The 21899-nt window shown below is 40.9% G+C and overlaps 1 protein-coding gene across 1 annotated transcript in view; it reads left to right on the forward strand.

The window, feature by feature from the left end:
* The window catches only part of TMEM123 (transmembrane protein 123), a 34309-nt gene extending 12735 nt beyond the window's left edge, over positions 1–21574 (forward strand). The window contains exons 2-6 of the mRNA XM_054015579.1: positions 454–516; positions 5076–5105; positions 11609–11794; positions 14414–14567; positions 18853–21574. Of these exons, the coding sequence (XP_053871554.1) occupies positions 454–516; positions 5076–5105; positions 11609–11794; positions 14414–14567; positions 18853–18877 (458 nt within the window). The 3' untranslated portion in view covers positions 18878–21574. The remainder of the gene's footprint in view (positions 1–453; positions 517–5075; positions 5106–11608; positions 11795–14413; positions 14568–18852) is intronic.
* The last annotated feature ends 325 nt before the right edge of the window (positions 21575–21899 follow it).

Here is a 21899-nt window from a genome sequence, read left to right on the forward strand (position 1 = left end):
CAAAACTGGGGGGTTGAGGGAGGGGAAACAGGGAAAAATCCAAAATGCAAAAATCCAGACCCGGGCAGTCAGAATGTGGCCACATGCAGCAGCTGTGACAGACCATGAAGTGAAGGGAGAAGGGGGAGGCAATTAGTAAAAAGGCAGGTGAGCAGGGCTCCAACCCAGGAAGGACAGGGATCACTGGACTTAAGGAATGTGGCCCTGATCCTGCTGAAAGGGAAATCAATGGCAAAATTGTCATTGCCTGCAATAGGACAAGACCCACCCTTTGTGTGACTGTGCTTTCTGCCCTGACCCTAGTTGTGGCCTGCAGTTGGATGTCATGAAGAAAAGATGTGCATGCCCTTGGGACTTGCTCATTCAATTACAATACATTATGATTGTGCAAAAGTGGCTTGTTTTTAATGCTAGACGAGTTCATTCTTTCACTATTTTCTTTTTTCTTTGAAGGGACTACAAATACATCCATTCCAACCACAATCACACAATCCACTTCAAATACTTCAGCAAGTGGTAAGTGTCTGATAACCCTTTTCCTGCTGGTACTATATAGGCAAGCACCAAAAATACCCAAACAGAAAAATTAGACAACACTCCATAGACCGCGATTGAAACAGTGCATTTTATGGAGGTATTAACATTTTCTGCAACGGGATGGCACCACTAAGAGACCTCCCAAGATAGATTTTTATTTTATTGGTAAAATGAAAGGTGACACCATTCCAGGTAACTTGCTGGCCACAAGCCATGAGCTCCCCAATGCCATAGGAAGAGAAGAGTCAAGAAAGCAAAATCTAAAGCTCCTTGATTAATTTTCTTCTTGGTCGTTCTGAACTTTAGCAAACACACTCCATTTTAGTGCAGTAGAACAGTGAATAGGCTGCCATGCAAGGAGTGGATATTTGTTTGAATTTTCCTGCTCTGTAGTATCCTGTGAATGTAACCAACAGGTGGAAATCCATGTGTCATGGGGCAGGGAAAGAGAGAGGAATTTCTGTTTGGATGAGGCTCCAGGGTAGCTGCGCCATGGAAACGTGCTCTGTCTCCTTGGAGCTTATGTCACAAAACACTGCAGTTCAAACAAGATATTGGCAGTAAGAGCGAGTCACTCTATTAAAGATATGCCACCAGTTTCCGTCCCCCATTCCTTGGGGAAAGAGCCTTAATACTTGAAAGCCTCCAAATCCTTATTTATAATACAAGTTATTCAGACTTTAATGCTCTACCATTAGAGGGAGCAAGAGGGTTCATATTGCCAGGTGTATTATGGTGAAAGAAATTAATGTGTGGGAGCTGTAGACGTAGAACCCTGTAAAACTATGCTCCCCTACCCTAGACCCCTGCTCCATCCTTAGCAGGGCTGAAGATATGAATTTTCTATGCAATTTTTAATCTACTACTAAAACAAATTATCCATCTCATTTGATTTGCAACATTCCAGCCTCGGGTTGTTGCAACGTGACATTATTAAAAGAGAACAAATCATGGCAAGAGAACTGAGAAACTCAAAAGTCGTTTCTTGTGGGAGCTTGGCACAGACATGTTTCACCATGTCAGTAAAAGGTTGGTTGAGAGCTAGCACGTCATACCACTGCCCAGTGTGTGTTGAACAAGCATTAGAAAATAATCCGTTGTCATGGCCCTCTGAAATTTCCCACTTGAAAGAGGGAAGAGAAGGAAATCTAGTTTCTTCCACTCATGTCTATTTTGTCACGTATTATTTGCTTTAATATCACAAGTAGAATACTACTTGTTTATTATTTGGATTGCAGTAGCATGTAGGGGCCCAGTCATGGACCAGGACCCCTTCACGAGTGAGGTGCTGTACAAACATGGAACAAAAAAACAGTCTCTGCCTCAGAGTGCTCTGTGTAAATCAAGTGGTTGCTATATCTTTGGTAAGAGCTACTTCTACATCAGTTAATAAGTACCCAGTACTCCTATTTCTGTGGGTTTTGGTGATTACCAAGTAGCCCGGAGACCTGCAGCAATCAGGGAGGTGAGCCAGTGGGCTGTGAACATTCTCACTTGGCTCATTCCTAGAAATTCCTGTTGGGTCTTGAATATTGCCCTGAAGAATGTGGTGATTCATACAGACGAAACTCCATCTGCACTCTCCATAGCCGTTAGCATTTTGACTTAAGGATTCAATAGTGGGTACAAAAAAAAAAACAGAACATAATCTTACCAAAGCCTGGTAGCCTTGGGTAGCGGTGGAAATGGTGCACGTCTTAATTTAACTGTTTGCAGAGTCCCTACTCAGGCATGCAAGCATAGGCATGAATGAAAGAGGGAACAGAGAGATTAGTATTTTACAGTTACCCTGTCCTCAACAGAATTTGATGTCACATTTTAAACCATTGTCAAATGTGGATTGTGTTCACACTCAAGATGGTTCTTAAATCCAGGTTTCCTGTAGAGGTACTAGCTTTATTATTATTTGTATTGTGGTAGCAAGTAAAGGCCGAAGTCCCATTGTGCTAAGCACTGTACAAACCTAACAAAAAGACTGTTTCTGCTCAAACAGCTTACAATATAAGTAAACTTTAAGGGCATGTCTCCACTTACCGGGGGATCAATGCGTGACAATCAATCCATTGGGGGTCGATTTAGCGGGTCTAGTGAAGACCCGCTAAATCGACTGCCGATCGCTCTCCCGGCAACTCTGGTACTCCACCGAAACGAGAAGCATAAGGTAAGTTGATGGGAGAGTTTCTCCCATTGACCCAGCACGGTGTAGACACTGCAAAAGGTCGACCTAAGCTACGTCGACACCAGCTACGTTATTCACATAGCTGGAGTTGCATAACTTAGGTCAACTGAGCCCCATAGTGTAGACCTGCCCTAACACACACACCCATTTGAAACAGATTCGTCAATTTTAAGGACAGAAGGGACCACTGTCATCCTCTAGTCTGACCTCCTGCATAACATAGGCCATAGAACTTGCCTGAATTAATTAGTGATTCAACTCCAAATCTTGTCGTTTAGTTTTTTGCTAGAAAAAGTTTTTTACAGTGTTGGTGAAAAATTTCTCTATTTGTTAGCAGTAAGTAGAAGAATCCCGTTTCCTCTAGAGAAAATAGGATTTGTTTTATTTTAAGAGGCAATCACAGTGATAATCATTAAACATGCCATACTGTGGTGCGTAAAATTATGGATGCATTTGGATGTGACACTAGATCTTTTTACACTTGTGGTGAGTCGGAATATGCACTAAAAATTAGTATTCGGAACTGATGCCTTCTTTATGCACGCTAAATATTTGACTGAAAGTGTCCAGTATATCTTTCAACGCAGGTAATTTATCATGCTCATACCATCATAAGAATTGTGATTTATCTTTTAAAAATAAAACAAAAACATATGACATTTAATTGCATTATTAGTTGTTTTCCCTTTTTAAGTAATAAATATGAAATAATGCAATCTAGGTATGTTTAGCATTATGCATATCAGAGTACAGCTGGTCTTCTAGGGGAAAATTAATAGGCGAAGTAGAAAGATAAAAGGACAGATGTTTTTCTTCTGTTGCTATCTGATGTTCTTTCATCTTGGATTGGCTGGTAAAATATGAAGGGTAAGATTTTTTTTTTTTCTTCTTCAAAGACACAAAAGAGGAATTGGGTGCCCAGCTCACACTGGCTTTCACTAATTCCTTTTTGTGCCTGTGAAAAGCTCACCCTTCATGTTGGAAATTATTGAAACTAAATAAACTGCAAGAGGCCGGTGTATAGAAAATATACCTCTTTTCTGTAAAGAAAAGGCTTACTGTGTCACTGAGCACTATAGTCTTAGTACAATAAGAAAAAAAAGATAGTTCAGAATGGGACTGCGAGTGCAAACGTGCTGAGGAACTTTATCAAAATCCCTTTGAATAAGAGAGCAAAGACGTTTTTGGGGGTGACTCAAGGTTTGTATATCGTGGTTCAGTGTGTCTGCTCATGGCCTAGGAACCACATGTGTAATCATGTACTCCTCTACATCGATATAACGTGACCTGATATAACACGAATTTGGATATAACGTGGTAAAGCAGTGCTCCGGGGGGGCGGAGCTGCGCACTCCGGTGGATCAAAGCAAGTTCAATGTAATGCGGTTTCACCTATAATGCGGTAAGATTTTTTGGCTTCAGAGTACAGCGTTATATCGAGGTAGAGGTGTATATATCTATAGGATTACACAGATAGATAAATAGAGTTCCTGGGCCATGAGCAGACCCACAGAACCACATATATATATATATATATATATTACTACACAGTCTGTTTGGAAGTGATGGACATTTTAAAAATAAAAACCTAAGACTTGAAACCCTTTCACTGGGATTTTCCTTGTTTTTGAATAGACTCCTGTTTTGTTCAGGTTTTATCTTTTGGAGTAGGAGAGCAGTTAGCATTGATGTTTGATACAATTCTCCATGTCGGAAGATCTTTCTAGGTGGATGTCTGAAACCTTCATGTAACAAGGAGCCAGTTACGAGACACTGCTCCAGTTCAACCCCAGAATTCAGTAAAGATGTCATTCATTTGAAAAGGAGCTACATGGCTCTTTCAAAGAAGGACAATCTGCATTGCCAGCCAGCATCGTCTTGCTCTCCCCAGAGTTGGGGTTCAAGAGTGCAGCCTGCACATCGTATAGGAGACATAGCCAGAGTGGAGTAGTTGAGGTGGCGGCACGTGTTGGGGAGAGGTTTATTTGTGGGTATTGAATTAAAATCAGCATCTGGGGGGCATTTTCTTCCCTTAGCACCTGATCCAAAGCCCATCGGAGTCCGTGGGAGTCCTTCTATTCATTCAGTGAGCGTTGGATCAGGACATTAGGACACACCCAGAGCTCCAATTTCTGTTAATGGGACTTGCACAAAGACATCAAGTGTAGATTCTAAACCAGTGTTTCACCATGGATTAATTATGTGGCAGAAGGAGCTGCAGCCAGGCACTCTGCCATCAGCAAGTCAAAACAAGATGTAAGCAATAGGTAACTGCGGTTTTGTAATGCATTTTAATACCAAAAAACCCTTGATTTTTATGTCTAAGCATTGGATTTATTTATTTTTTTCTTCCTTTTAGGCATAAATGTCACTCGCACGACTACATTGGGTGAGTTAAACTTTTAAATTGTGTGATAACCCTTTTTAATTACACTTTTTAAGCTTTTTAACGGTGCAGTCAAGTTCTTAATCATTACTAAGTTAGCTGTTGTAAAAAAATCCTACAATTGATCTGGTTAGTGTTTATATATTGTGCCCTTTAAATTACATATAAATAGTGCTATGATTTTCTATTTTTGTTTATGTAATATTTGATTGGTTTAACCACCTACTGATTTGGATTAATCTGTGATTTCATGACAGGATTCATTATCTTGGAGGTGAAAGAGCATATGGTATTGCTAGAATGGCCGCAAGTTGAGCACACTATAGTCTAGATTGGTCTCTAGCTTCTATATGTGCCTCCTTCAGTTGCTCATGATTTTCTCAAACAAATTTCTTGTGTGTGGGTGGGGAAACACTGAATAGAAACAGCTGAGTTATTTTTGAGTTTTTAATTGGGGGGAGGAAAAATCTTACATGCTTCCCTCTATATGTTCTGATTAAACATTTTGTACAGTGACTACTCAAATGACTGGAGCTACAAAGTTCAGAGTTGCTCTCTTTTGTATCTTTGGATCTCACTGAAATCCAAGGAATAAACCAAGTTTCAAGAAAATGGTTGAATAATTTTAAAATTTGGAATGTATGTTAATTTTGTCTTTTTCATGACTGAATAACTGCCATCAGTAATATGTTCCATTTCTGTTTTCTCTGTTGTGAAAAGTACAGTGAATATCGTTAACTGACATGCATTAGTATAAGAAATCCATCCTTTATATTGTTTTATTTTTTATTCCAAATGACTTCAGCACACTTTTAAAACACAAGAATCACTTCACCCACCACTGAAATTCAGACATCTATGGGGGAGACATCACAGTTATTTATTGTTGCATAGGAACATCGGGTCATGAGCTGAAGAATATTGTAGCCAGTTATACCTTCGGGGGAAATTTAGGCAAAATTTAGGTAGCCACATTGAAGACTATTGCCCCATATCACTCCTCAATGACCACAGTTGGACACATCTCATTTACAAGGCAGGACCTTCAGAAGCATTCCATCACTGGGTTAGGGCATTGGGTCTGTACTGATTCAGAGGGAAGAGTTACCTTGCTTATAGCCAGACTGAATTTGTTGCTGGCTGTTGTGTGTAAGCACTATAGACTCATGCCTATAGCCTCCAGCTTCAGTGGCATCCGTGCACTCTTTAGACTGATGATATGAAAGCAGGTGTAGTTGTCATCAGGGATAATTTGCTCTGCAGACCATCTATTACTGGTAATGATGGGCTTTTGTTTGACTCTGGATTTTGACTCAAGATCTACATTAAATTCTGGCTCTGTGACAGATTGCCTGTGTAGCCACGGTCAAGTCAATTTCCAACCAGTGCCTTGGTTTCACATCTGTAAAATTTGGACAGTGCAACTTCTGTACCATACAGATGTGTTATGAGGATAAATTCAGAGTATCATCCAGATACTATGGCAATGGAGGCCATGTAAGTATCTGGAGGCATGTAGTGGAGAGAGCACTGGACTAGGATTCTGGAGACCTGGGATCTGTTCCTGGCTCTGCCACTGGCCTGCTGGGTGACCTTGAGCAAATCACTTTCCTGCCCCATGCCTCAGTTTCCCCATCTGAAAAATGGGGATAATGATACTGCTTTCATTTTGTAAAGTGCTTTGGGATTTGATGATGAAAAGTGTTATATAAGAGCTGGGTAAGAACCGAGCTCAACTGTCAGAGCCCAGGGTGTAATGTGGCAAGGAGAAAGGGCATGGGTGACAATCCAGTGAATGCAAGTGTGTGTTATCACCAGTTGTTTTAATCATGCTACCACCCAGTAGTTGTGGCTCTGTCGAGTGTGTTTAAGACCTTCTCTTCAAAAACAAGGCCAGCAGAGCCAGCCGGTGACCAAAGACCAGAGCCAGCTGGTGACCAAAAAGTCTGAGGGTCCCAAAGGTATCTATCTCATAGCTTACACTGGAAACAGTGGTCCTTGCCAGTCCACCTACCAGCAGTATGAGCCTCATCCCAGTTTACTCCACTGTACTGGATTATAAGGAACAAAGCTCAGCAACCCTTCTGGTAGCTCAGCACTACTTTTTGTCAACCCTTGTCCCCTCCCCTGCAGGTTCAAGCCCTAAGTGAAATCTTAAATACTACCTATGGTAAGGGCTGTTCTGAGATTTACAGGTGATTGTGCCATTTGGAGGGTTTGCATATCATTTTTAAAATGTGTTTTGTATTTTACTTAATGTGTTTTACACATGCTTCAGAGAGGAGCTGAATTTCCTAATTGCTACAAGGTAAGCACATGAATGGAACAGCGCCAGATATTTAATCTGAATGAATGTTGCCTTTGAACTGCATATGAGGGATATGATGTGCCATCTCACAGTATCAAAGGAGAGTGATACATCTTATTTATTATGGGGATGGTGTAGTGTTCTCTACCATATATTTTCTAACATTTTGATGAGTCCAGTTTTAAATTTCTCAAGGAGTAAGGTTTCTACCACTTCCCCTTTAAAGTTTATTTCACAGTCTGGTAGATCTGTACTGCAGCCTCTCAATTCTTTTTCTTGTTCTCAGCTGCATTTGAAGCAGTGCTACTCAATCTTTGGGAGAACCTCATTCCTAAAATCAAAATGTGGCTTCTCAAGTTTTAAATAAAACTTCTCTGTAAGAATGACATTCGGTAAGAAGTAATATGGTGCTGAACAAGGAGTGGAATCCTGGGTCTAATATATATCCGATAGGTATTCTTTTGTGCTGTGGTTTCAGAAGTGATACAAAAGACAAGCCTTGTGGATAAGGGGAAGTGGCAGATATGGTATCTCTTGACTTTGATAAGGCTTTTGATACTGGCTCGCATGACCTCATAAACAAACTAGGGAGATGCAACCTAGATGGAGCTTCTATAAGGTGGGTGCATAACTGGTTGGAAAACCATTCCCACAGAGTAGTTATCAGTGGTTCACAGTCAAGCTGGAAGGGCATATCAAATGGAGTCCCGCAGGGATCAGTTCTGAGATTGGTTTGGTTCAATATCTTCATGAATGTTTTAGATAATGGCATAGAGAGTACGCTTAAAAAGTTTCTAGACGATACCAAGCTGGGAGGGGTTGCAAGTGCTTTGGAGGAGAGGATTAACATTCAAAATGATCTGGACAAACTGGAGAAACGGTCTGAAGTAAATAGGATGAAATTCAATAAGGACAAATGCAAAGTACTCCACTTAGGAAGGGACAATCAATTGCAACATAATGGGAAATGACTGCCTAGGAAGGAGTACTGTGGAAAGGGATCTGAGGGTTATAGTGGATCACAAGCTAAATATGAGTCAACTGTGTATCACTTTTGCAAAAAAGCAAAGATCATTCTGGGATGTATTAGCAGGAGTGTTGTAAGCAAGACACAACAAGTAGTTATTCCACTCTACTCTGCACTGATTAGGCCTCGAGTGGAGTATTGTGTCTGGTTCTGTGTGCCACATTTCGGGAAAGATGTAGACAAATTGGAGAGAGTCCGGAGAAGAGCAACAAAAATGATTAAAGGCCTAGAAAACATGATGTTTGAGGGAAGATTGAAAAAATTGTGGAACATGGTAACAGTTTTCAAGTACATAAAAAGTTGTTGCAAGGAGGAGGGAGAAAAATTGTTCTCTTTAACCACTGAGGAGAAGACAAAAAGCAATGTACTTAAATTACAGCCAGGGCGGTTTAGATTGAATATTAGGACAAACTTCCTATCAGGATAGTTAAGCACTGGAATAAATTGCCTAGGGAGGTTGTGGAATCTCTGTCATTGGAGATTTTAAGAGTAGGTTAGACAAACACCTGTCAGGGATGATCTAGATCAGTGGTTCTCAACCCATGACCCACTTACAGCCCAATCAGCACACAGCTGCAGCTCATGTGACATCATCAGGGCTGAAACTAGGGTGGGGCATGAGGGGCACCTGCCCCAGGTGCAGAGCTGGCGGAGAGGGTGTAAAAATGCGGAGATGCAGGATCAGGCCCAGTGGCGTCAGCCCCCCATCCTGGCAGGGTTGGGCGTAACAACATTAGTATGGCCAGCGCTCTCACACCCTGCAGAATCGTGGGTTCAATGACATCGGCTGGAGTAGGCTCCCCAGCCCTAGGACAGCAGGAGCGGGCAGGCTGCATGGCTGAGCTACCTGCTGCCGAGGTAGGAGACCAGTGATCGCGGGGGTGTAGGGAGGAGGGGGCGGGGAGCTGTGGAGCTGGGAGGAGGATGCAGGGGGCTAAGATCACAGGAAGAGGGTGCAGCTGGGTCATGGGGGACAGACTCTAGGTGTAGGACTGGAGGCTGGCAGCAGTCCCTGAATAGGGGGCTAGATATTGGTGCACAGTCCCTAAATGAGGGGGTGGAGAGCTGAGGGGCAGTCCTTGGGGAGGCTGGGTGTCCCTGGGTGGGGGATGGGATGCTGGAGGGGGCAATCCCTATGAAGGGGGGCATTTTGCCCTGGACAGGGCACCCTGGCTCTACAGGGCAGGTATGTGTGCCAGCCCAGTGTCGGTGGGGTCTGGATGCTGGGGTTGGGTGATGGGGTGGTATTACTTGGCTGAGGGCAGCCTCTGGGTGGAGGGGGCTGGGTATATGGAGGAGAGTCCCTGGCTGTAGGGTACCCTGCATCAAGCAGGGTACCCCATCTTTGCAAGCAGGCTCTGCAACCATGCTCTCCGGGTGCTCAGCACAGCCACGCTGCCAGAAGCCCCACAGAAGTGGGGGTGGTAATACACGAAGCAATGCGACCCTTACAGGAAATTAATTGATTTTAACAGTTAATGTTTTGACTCATTTTGCTGATTTAAAATGCTCTGGGTAGACATTTGCCAGCGTTGAAATGAAAGATGTATATCGTATTGCTGTCATATAGCAAATGCTAAACCTTTTTGGTAGCTGTACAGGCAGTATATATATTGTGTGGATGTGGCCCACATAACACAGAGAGCTGCCTATGTGGCCCACAACGGTAAATAGGTTGAGAACCACTGCTCTAGACCAGGGGTAGGCAACCTATGGCACGTGCGCCAAAGGCGGCACGTGAGCTGATTTTCAGTGGCACTCACGCTGCCCGGGTCCTGGCCACCGGTCTGGGGGGCTCTGCATTTTAATTTAATTTTAAATGAAGCTTCTTAAACATTTTTAAAACCTTATTTACTTTACATACAACAATAGTTTAATTATATATTATAGACTTAGAGAAAGAGACCTTCTAAAAACATTAAAATGTATTACTGGCACTCAAAACCTTAACATAGAGTGACTAAATGAAGACTTGGCACACCACTTCTGAAAGGTTGCCAACCCCTGTTCTAGGTAATACTTAGTCCTGCCATGAGTGCAGGGGACTGGACTAGATGACCTCTTGAGGTCCCTTCCAGTCCTATGGTTCTATGATTAATTAAGATTTGTCATGTTGAAAACTCTAAAAGCTCTGTCCTGCAAACACTTGCACAAAGCCCTGAATCATGAAAGCACTTAAGCACCTGCGTAACTTCAGCAGTAAAGCATGTGCTTAAGGGCTTTCCTGATTGGGGTTACTTTCCTAAATTGAGGTCATAATTAGGAGTAGGGTTGGGCACAGAAATCTCTGTATATAAACAGGGTTTGACACACCTGCTATGTAAGTAGAGTGAGTATCATCTTCAAGAGGAACTTATGAATTTAGGAATAATCGCTGAAGCCTGTTGGAGTTTTGCCATAGACTTTAATTGGAGCAATATAAATATACTGGTATTTTATAGTAAAATTGTTTTTCAAGGCCAGATTCCTATCGCATTTAGATCATTGTAAATACAAATTAATTCTATTGAATTCAGCAGAGTCTCTGAAGTACACTTGTGAAATTGATCAGAATTTTTCCTCTTTTTGGGTGTGGAGGGGGCTTACAACCATAATGTTTGTATTTACAATATTCTCACCTAATGGACATGAGCATAATTGAATTCACAAGCGCTTTGGAATTCAGATGTTAATGGGACACAGATGAAAGTGAACAATTGTTGCTAATAATTTGCAGAAGTCAAACCCACCTCTCTTCTGTTATGGCTCTGAGCTCAAGTAAAGAAAAAGCAGGATGAAGAAATGCATCATGCATAATGAACTTCCAAATGTGGGCTCTAGCTAGGCACAGGACAGAGCAGATTACACAGCAGAGGGCCCTGTCACCCACTTCTGGAGGTCAGCACTGGGGACTAGCAGTTTAGGAAATGCACGTGGGTAGGTGGCCTCTGAGACCCGATAACAACGTGCTGGAGCATAGGTGCCTGTGGGAGCAGAACAACACCCAAAGTGATTAATGTGATTCCTCCTTTCTGAAGGGACAGTTTTGTAAAGGAGCAAAAATAGCTATTTTTGACATAGGGACTCTTTCAAAATAGTGTTAATCAAAAGCTGCAGTTTCATTCACAATTAGCATCTTCTTTTTTTAAATATAATTTTCCATGTGATATCATTATTGTACACTATTTATAGGTTCTACCAAAACAACCGCCCCCCAGACCACCACCACCAGCACCACCAACCTGACAACCACCACCAGCACCACCAACCTGACAACTATATCAACCACCACCTCAAAACTCACAACAACCATACAATCAACAGCCAGTGTCACAGTGACCACTTCCAAGACTATGTCTCCTTCCAGCTCCGTAACAGGTACGTACGATAGACTGCTGCCTATTTCCCACAGTGTGCTAACTTATATTCTTCTGTTATCTGCATTGCTCTGCAATCTTGAAAGCTTGCTCTAAGTATCTCTGGTTACTTTAGCATTAGGAAAAGGCCATTTGACCCAATGTGCACTTGAGATTTTTAAATGGCACAACATGGTTATGAATTCATATTCAGGAAATAAACATGCCAGACTTACAGCTAATTGTAGTTTTACCTGATTGGGCATTTTAGACCTGTTTTTCCATTGTTTATGAACTGTAGCATTCCAAATTTCCTTAAAAGAAAGAAGAATCTACTGAGTTATTGATGTAAATCTTGAGTAACTCCACAGAAAGATTTACACAGGTATAATTGAGGTCAGATTCTGACCTGTCAACACTTAAATAAGAAGGAAATTTTGTTAAGATGACTTAAGAACGTAGGACTCTAAGTCAATTTTGAAAATGTTACCTGGGGCTTTGAAATGGGCATCCTACTCCTTTAAGACATTTTGAAAATCCAATCCTCAAGCTAATGTAAGGACAGTGTACTCAAAGGTTAATGTAAGATTTGATTGTTTTTTTGTTGAGGTATTAGGGGATGGAATTATATCTCATACACTGTTAGTGGTGACTCAGTATTTTGAGTTCAGAGACACTTGTGTTTTACAAGAACAGTTAACTGATATGATGGCTTGATTGTTCATGATGGATTAGATCGTTTATACTGACCTACCAGTAGGGTACTTTTTTAGCAGCTGTTCATCAGACCTTCATATGACCAAAATATGTCCTCTCTCTACTGCTATGAAAATTGAAATTGAAATCAACAAATACATCAGTACAAACATAATAGGTAACAACTGTGCATTGGAAAGGTGACACACATTAGATAACATAATAAGTCTCTCTTATCTCCAGCTTCTGTTATTCTTTGATACCAGCCAAGCCAGTCACACTTGCTGAGTTCAGTTAGTTGATGACTTACAACCTCCAGATGCTGGAGAAGAATTTCCAAGAGTTATCTCTGTGCCTATAACAGGGAAAAAACTGTAACGACAACACCATCTTACCATCTTGCAACAGTTATACAGTTAACTAACATCTGTTAGTGTGCTGGCAGTGAAGCCAAGAAAGACTCTACTTGTTGGCTAAAAAGATAAGCCATTCTCTCTTCTAAATGAGAGCCATGTTGGGTAAAAGCCTGTTATAGAAGACAGCAGGAACTCTGCAGGAGGCTAAAGAACTCCTTTTCTGTATTTCTGTCATTCCGTCAGTTCTGTTTTCTTTGAAGGCAATAATTCAGTTTGGGAGAGGATTTCATCATAAGCCCCAAATCTAAATTTCCAGTTGAACTCAACTAATAATCTAAATAACCTCTTTTTGCCCAATACAGCTCCTGTGCATAACAATTCCATTTAGGAAGTATAGGCCCTACTGAGCTTATTTAACACCATGTCCCTGGATCGGTCATTGGCGGCAGGGTTGAATTTGGGACTGCTAGATCTAAACACATGAGCCTCTACTGCCTGAGCTGAAAGATCTGTTAGCCAAGACTGTAACAGACTCGTGAACCCCTGTGTGTGGCCAGGCACCAGTAGAGGGGGACAGAGTGCCACACTGAGTGAATTACACTTCACATCTGACAACCTTTACTCATATGAATATAAAGCTGTCAGTCAATGTTTCCTAGCAGGCATCTGCTGATCCAAACCACTTTCATCATTGACACTTATAAACAGATCATGTGCTTCAAGTTAGGTGAAGCCTTTTAACGTGGGAAATGCCTGTTAACCTCATTAGGTGCCATGGCACATTTAGTTGGCCACATCAGCTCAAATTGCATCTTTTGATTGGGATGTTCGATTGGTTAAACCACTTGGGGATTAGAATCTGCCTGGGCGAAGGTGTGGGGTGGGTTACCCAGGCACATGATCTCTGGGGCAGGAACCTGTCATAGGTGGACGGTGATTGTGCAGGTTTCTGTTGGGCTGAATAGCTGTATCTACAGGTGGGAAACCCAGTTTTCCTAACCCACTGAGTTAGGAGTTAATGCTATGAGTCTTGATTCAGGTGGACTAGTAGTTTCTAAGGAAAAGTGTGTGGGGAAAAATATATCATAGCGCAGGAATCTATGGAAATGAATATTCAATTATGATGATCGGTTTGTTTGCTGTTCCAAAATTCCAGCTCTCCTGTGGATCTCTGGAAAGCACCAACCTTGAAGAGAGTTTGTCACGCTTTCCACTCCATGCCTGGCCAGCTCCACTGACTGGGGCAGAAAGAGGTGTGGGGATAGAGGGAGTTGCCTGCCAATTGGACTCTTGCCAACCCGTGTGCAAGTGTATAAGGGAGGAGAGTGGCTTCTAGTGCCATCCTCCTCACTCATTGTATGTGCTGAAGCTGGCCAGAATCCGGCACTTAGGAATGTGGCTCTGGGTTCCAGTGGAGTTGGTTGATATTTTACCAGCAGCACAGTATAAAGTTGTCATCTGAGGTCCTCAGATGATGTGATGATTGGGCAGAGAGTATATAAGAACCTAGACAGAGAGAACTACACTCTCAGTACATTACATCCAAAGTTACAAACGTCATAAAAACTGTCTTTTTGTTTTCTTCTTAGCCACGCCCAAATCTGCAACTGTGCTAGCCAGAACTTCCAGATTTGATGTGGGCAGTTTTTTCGGTGGCATTGTGCTGACACTTGGAATGTTAGCCATTCTCTACGTTGGATGTAAAACATATCACTCAAGAAGAGGTGTTCAGTACAGAACCATGTAAGTTTTTTGGAGGCGTGTTCCCCTGTTAATTTGTTGGTTTCTTGTTGGAAATGAAGAGAAGAAAATGCTCTACTTTCTTGCTCAATGGAGATTTTTTTTTAAAAAGGCAGGTCAGTATCTCAGCTGCTTGGAGCCTTCATCAGTGTCACCTCCTCAAATGATCCTTATTTATTCATGGGGCCTATCTTTATTGGGGATTTTCTTGCTTAGATTTTAAGCTACTTGTTTGTACCGTGCCTAGCACAATGCACCATTATGCTAGGCACTGCAATAATACAAATAAATAATAATTCTAATCTGTTCTGTAAAATCCTTTCTTACTCCCCTGCCCTTTGGCTAGTCTAAATTCATTCATTCTGCTTTTTTTGTTGTCCTTGTTTATGTCTGACTGATTCTAATCTTGTTCCACTTCCTTCTCCATTTCCACTACAGGGTTAGGGTTGGGTTTTTGGGGGGTGGAGGGGTTAACCCTCAGATCTTTTGAGAAGTTCCTCAGAAAGATATATTGATCATCTCTTGTTCTCTGCTTTCTTTTTTTGCGTATTACTGTTATGCTGTAATTGTGCTGCCTTTTAGAACCTCCAGTCCTCTTTCAGAATTTTGCATGTTAATATTTACTAGAATTCTTCACTGCTGAATATTTCTTCCATGAACTCTGATGCCTGAAGAATTCTCTCTCTCACCCAGACCCTTATCTCTCTCTCTCACATCTGCACACTCACCAGTCCTATCATTTCTTGGTATTCTGCATATAGCTACTCTTCCTCTACTTTCCTCTCTATCCCTCCTGTACTTATTGTACCTATCTGTGGTGACATTCCAGTAGCTGTATGGTCAATAAATAATCATTTGTCGGCACTTTTATTTCTTCTTCTTAGTTTCTCATTCCTTTCCATCTGCGTGTAGACTCTTTTGATGGTATTTTTTCTTATTCTTCATTTTCTGTAGTAGAGCAATTCCACTTTCTATGTTATCCTGGATGTGTTGGATTCACATATCAGATTCTTGGAATTAAATTATCCCTCTTTCCTCCTTACAATCTACCATAATTTATAGACTGGCTAACAAGCCAGTTTTGAATCCAGGGTTTATTACCCCATCTGCTTAAGCAGAGACTGTCTAAATCAGTCACCCCTCATCACAGAGAGCATTCCAATGATCTATAGCCAACATTTACAAACTTAAGCCTAACCTGGAGCACTCATGTTTGAAAATGTTGAAGTAAACCTCAAATCCTCCTCTCTACAATACAGGCGCATCTCCTGGTTTGTCGCCTATCTTACTTTTGACTCTGCAAGAGATCACATGTATTGAGTCTGCCTTCAGGTCTCTTCCCAAATCCCTGAAGTCAGATAACTTGGTCTTTTGTTTCTTACCTAACACTCCCTTCACTTGTTCCTGTATGGGTTAGAGTTAGTGGAAATGCCCCTATCATTTTCTAGGTTTCTCATCACATTCATTACCAGATCATAGAATCATAGGCTTGGAAGGGACCTTGCGACGTCATCTAGTCCAGTCCCCTGCACTCTTGGCAGGACTAAGTATTAGGATCCTTCATCCTGGTGCCTGTTTTTTTTATATGGGTCACATCTTGGGCTGGGTTCCTTGCTGTAGAGTCACTAATTAGGATCACTTGTCTCTGCTTTATTTTTTAATCCCATGCAGTACTTGTTTCTTAGTCACTGATCAAGCTACTGCATATTTTTGGTTTATTAGTGGTATGTTACTCCTTCTTGTAGGGGAACAATAGTTATTTTGTCAGGACATATTTCAACTGTATAGGTTCAGAGGATGTCTTTTGCTTTTCTTACTAAGCTGCCTTCTCTCTTTTTCCATTGTGCACTACTGTCCAAACTGTAATCTCACCCTGGGGTGTTAGACCCTCTGGGACAGAAGCTGGAATGTCTTTACACTGGATTGCCTTACTCCCTATGGTTTCCATTCTCCATGTCAATTGAAGGTGTTTGTTAGAACTTGATAGTGTCAAGGGATTCTGGTACATCTCCCTCTTTTGAATTCTGTTTGCTAGTCTCAGGATCCATTGAGTCATGGCTCCACCCCCTCATTATCAACACTGACTCTTCCAACACCCCACTGTTCATCCAGCCTCCACCAGCCCCCTCCAAACAAAGAAGCACATACAAGAGTCATCAACTAGCTCTTATTTTCAGCCAGTCTTTTCCCAGTATTGCCAACCCTAAGCATTCAAAAGTCATGTTTCAGCCCCCTTTCCCCCCCAAGATCATAAGATTGACTTAAAATCAATAATTTTAAAAAATGGACATTGTTTTTATTTGCCTTTTTGTTTTTTGAGTCTTTTGATTAGTGCTTTTTAACTTTTTCTCCACAACAATAAGGACTAGAAACATCTTTGTTTACAAGGAAAGCTGAGATGCCTCATGTACTCACATGACTCCAGGCTTTGAGAATAACATCATATCATGTGGAAGTCTTCATGAAATTGGGAGTTGGCAATGCTGCTTTTCAAAGAACTGTAGTGTTAGTTGCCCCTGTCCTTTCACAAGAATCGCTCTACGGAATACTCCTCTCTGATTTTACTCTCCTCCATTTTTAAAAACTGTCTTGTCTTTATTTTTCTTGTTAGACCTGTATGGACACTTAGGAAATAATGACCACATTGTCAAAATTGCTATTGATAAAAAGCAGGTAAAGTGAGGTACTTGATCAGTTGGAACATGTGATATACCAATTAGTGAATCTGAGTGAAATGCACCGTGGAAGTTAAGAGCTGGTTAATGAACCTATCAAACGAGTAAAATCTATTTTGAAAGGGGTGTGGATAACTGAAAAAGCATTAGACAATTAGGAGGAAAAAACAAGTGTTTCTCAGAAGTGCTGTCCTGGTAGTTACCATTTGGCATCTTTAAATACAAATGTTAGGAAAATCTAGAAGAAATTGGAGAAAATATAAAGAACAGATATCAGGGGTCTTATTTTCAGAGCAATTGGGCACTAGCAACTCCCTCCTGGACTTCAATTGGAGTTTTGGATGCTCAGCACTTCCAAAAGTCAAGGCCGAAAAGGGTGACACAACCATCAGCAAGAAGCAATGCAGGTTTATAGACACAAATCAGGCTAAACAAACTTTAATTGTTTTTTCTGATAAAATTTCAAAATTATTGATTTAAAGAGAAGTAAGGTAGATGACGACTTGCCACCAAAACTCTCATTGCCTTCAACCATTATTACACATCAGACATTTTATTTTGATTGCAAGTTCTCCATCATTAGCAAAGCAGCTAATGCAGGCTATCATTACACATCAAGAAATTTGTTACCAGAATGCCCTATATTAAAATCCTGTTGTTATTAATAATTATTTATATTGCAGTAAGACCCATAGATCCCACCCCAATTGTACTAGGCACAATACAAACGTAACAGAGAGATAATCCCTGCCCTGAAGAGTATATAATCTGTGGGTCAATGGAGCCATTCTTTTTCTAAAGCTGATTCTTTTTTCTAAAGCCAAAAAGGGAGCATCAGATATCCAAAGAATATCGGATTGGGCCTGTGTGCAGCAAGAAAAAATGTTCTCTTTGTGTTCTGGTGACATACTTGTTGTTTCTCTTAGTTTGTGTAACTGCTGTGGTAATGTCTGTGGGTAGTAAATAAAACACCAAGTAAAACATTTGATGTGTAATAGCAATTGAAGTCACAGGAGTGTTGGGTGAACAAGACATGCAGAGCCCAAGTGTCTTGTTTGGCCAAATAATACACTATTAGCCATTTGTTTCAAAATGTTTACCTGCCCCAAAAAGGGTATCTACATTGGATTGGGGTTTTCAGAAGCCATTAAAAAAATGCAATCCAGTACATAAATTCATGTAGGATTAACACTAGAAAATTGTCTTGTTTGTTTTTAAATAATTTCATTTTTGAGAGTAAAAGAGAAGAGAGAGAAATAGTGACTAGCTTCAATCACTAATATAGGCAAGGGAAGATAGAATAAAATGTACCCATTGTGAACTTTGGTAGTTACTTAGCTAGATGAATGAAATATGAAAACACTGCAATGTCTTATATGTTGAGCAAGACTTAAGGCATGTGGTGAAAGATAAGTGTTTTAACATCAGGCCTGGTTCCAAGAAGCACTGAGTAACAGAAAATCCCATACAGGCATTGTGGGTGCTCAGCACTTGCCAGTAGCAAATAAACCTTGCTGGCAATAAAGTGGGTCATGACATTCTGAAACTTTTGATATTGTGTTGTAGACCATTGATGCTTTTGCAAATGATTAATTACTGTGTTTCTGTTACAGTGATGAACATGATGCTATCATTTAAAGATACTTCAGAGAAGACATGGGGAAATTCCACCCGATCACTGCTTTTAGAACATCTGTTTGAAAAAGTTTTTTTCCTTTCATATAGTCCCAGTCTCTAATTCATTCATAGATCTGATCCCGCACAGTGTCAAGATCTTCCCAAGCACCCTGAGCTCCCATTTATTTCAATGGGAGCTGGAGGAAGTTAGTACTTTGAGAAACATGCCCTGTTGTTGATGCAATTAAAAAAAAAATCCTTTAAAGTTTGTTACCTAATGATGAACTGAAATGCTTTTTAAAATAAATGCATAGAAACTTTGAGATACCAAATCATTACCATAATATACCACGTAACATTACAATTGTGAATACATTTGATTATTGCCTACATACTCCATAAATGTGGATGGTTCTACGCTGGGTACAACAGGCTGACTTTGCTACTGTTTTGTATTAAAATGTATTTATTTGTAACTTGAAACTTGAGATGAACTTTTGTTAATGATTTGGGAACCTCAGACTTTGTTTTTTAACAAAAATATTTCAGTTCAGTGCTGATGAAAGTAAAGGGATGTGAGATTGTTCCAATTTATCAAATTACAATTTATAATGTTGTAAACTATCCAGAACAGGATGATAGAAAACGTACTTAAAATATGGTCTACCGATGATCGGTGATCTGTGAGCATATTCCTTGATGGGTCTGCCCAGAGACTACTGTTCATAGTGGGGGGGACACATTTTAAACGTTCTGGTGGTATGCAGCGGGGTTCAGGGCAGGGCATATCAACCCTGGCAGAAATCTGAGGGGGCACATGACCCTATGTGCTTCTTCCACCACATTGTCTCTGGGTCTGCAGAATAAAATATAGTGAGAATCAAGCTGTGGGGAACTGGGAAGGGGAGGAGATACAGTCTATGCGAGTACTTGTCTCTTATGAAGTGGTCTATAAGTTGAAATGGGCTAGATAATCATTGTAATATACAGGTTTTATTTAGAATTAAATTAGTAGTTCATATCCAGCAAGTCACAATGGTATGATTGAGATAAACTGTATTTTTTTTTTTAAAGGTTTGCCTCCTACTGTGAATATGAAGATTTCCACTGAAAATTGTTCTAGCTTGAATGTAATTTAAAATCCCTGCTTTGTTTTATTCGGAAGCTTTATACAGGGTTTCTAGTAGGATTTTAGGAAGAGTTGGGAATAACTCTCCAAATGCAAATGGTAAAATATATATCTATGCCCTACATTCTTAGCATTGTTTGCAGGACCTGGTGCTGCTGTACTAACACATTATGATCTAGTCCAGGGATGGCCAACCTGTGGCTCCAGAGCCACATGCAGCTCTTCAGAAGTTAATATGCGGCTCCTTGCATAGGCACCGACTCCGGGGCTGGAGCTACAGGTGCCAACTTTCCAGTGTGCTGTGGGGTACTCACTGCTCAACCACTGGCTGTGCCACAGGCCCTGCACCCAATCCACCTCTTCCTGTCCCCTCCCCTCAGCCTGCCATGCCCTCGCTCCCCCCCCCCCCCCCCCAAACTTCTGCATGCCCCGAAACAGCTGATTGGGAGGTGCAGGGAGAGAGGGGGAGGTGCTGATCAGCAGGGCTGCCGGTGGGTGGGAGGCGCTGGGAGCGGGGGTGGGAGCTGATGGGGGGGGCTGCTGATGTATTACTGTGGCTCTTTGCCAATGTACATTGGTAAATTCTGACTCCTTCTCAGGTTGGCCACCCCTGATCTAGTCAAAAGTCCATTGAAGTCAATGAAAAGACTCCCATTGGGTGATATCAATGGACTTTGAATCAGATCTTTATTTCATTGGGAGTCATATGCAAGAGGCCTGAGACTGATTTCTAATTCCCTTCCCGTTTACACTGGTGTAATTGTATTGACTTCAGTGGATGTAGTCCTGATTTACACTGTTATAAGAAGATCCGAGTGAGGCTCAAAGACTACAAATTTGGAGTTCCTTTAGATTATTTCAGCAGCAATGAGCTAATGTTCAATCCCAGTCAGTTTCCCTTTGCAGCTGGCCCTGTATGGAAAAGTGCCTCTGATGGAGAGCTGCGTTGATGATTACTACTAACTATAATTCACCATCCAAGACACAACCACATAAATATTAGACAGCTATTGAAAAGTTTGCCCAGGGGCATTTTTGCATGCAAGATGGACAGTACTGTGTCATGCAGCACTTTGGTGGAAACAGGTCTTATACCAGTTACTATTTTGTTTAGAAATATTTCACTCTTTTAAGTCTTGCACTTTCAGAGGATTTTATTTAAAAAAAATAAAAAAAAATCTGTTCTAAACATAAAATTCTTTCTGTATATGATAAGACCTAGTCCTGCAAACCCTTCCTGCTGTGGGTAGTCCTTACTCACGCACTCCCTTTGCAATCAGTACAATTACTTGTTTGAATAGTCCCAGGAGAAAGGGTTGGCAGGGCTATGCCATTAAAACTTTTTTTTTCTCTTGTTTAAAAAAAAAAATTGAAATATTTTAAGTGTTTGTTAATTTCACTGTCTTTTTCTTTTTATATGTATATATAAAGAGTACAGCTAAACTTTACCAGTTTGCAAATCATTGTTCTACAGAATTTTTTTTGTAGTTACCGAGAGTTTTACTGTATTAAGTGCTACTCAGTAGAGTTACTGAGATCCTCTGACCTCTGTTGTGCAGATGAATAATAAAATGAAATGTTTGCCTTTATTACCAGAATGTCAGGTCCAAAGTATTTTTGGTTTTATTAAACAGTGTTTTAATTCCTTAAGAATCATTCCCAAAAAAATGTTGGATTAAAATGTCAATTTACAATATACAGGTGTTTAAAATGATCCGCTTTTTAGATGGTAGAACATGAGAGTTTAATTTTTTGCCAGAACTTCTGCAGTTTAAAATACATTTTATTTTGTTTGGAGTTTGTGTGTGGAAAACAATATTAATGTTTGCAGTTAAGATGTAGCAGTAAATGATGCAAAGGAAAGTTAAATTCCTTTTGGAGGGGGGGTATACTGTAGGAATTGAAAATTGAGTC

This window comes from Malaclemys terrapin, chromosome 1 (assembly GCF_027887155.1).
Source record: "Malaclemys terrapin pileata isolate rMalTer1 chromosome 1, rMalTer1.hap1, whole genome shotgun sequence".
In the NCBI taxonomy this organism is placed as follows: Eukaryota; Metazoa; Chordata; order Testudines; family Emydidae; genus Malaclemys; species Malaclemys terrapin.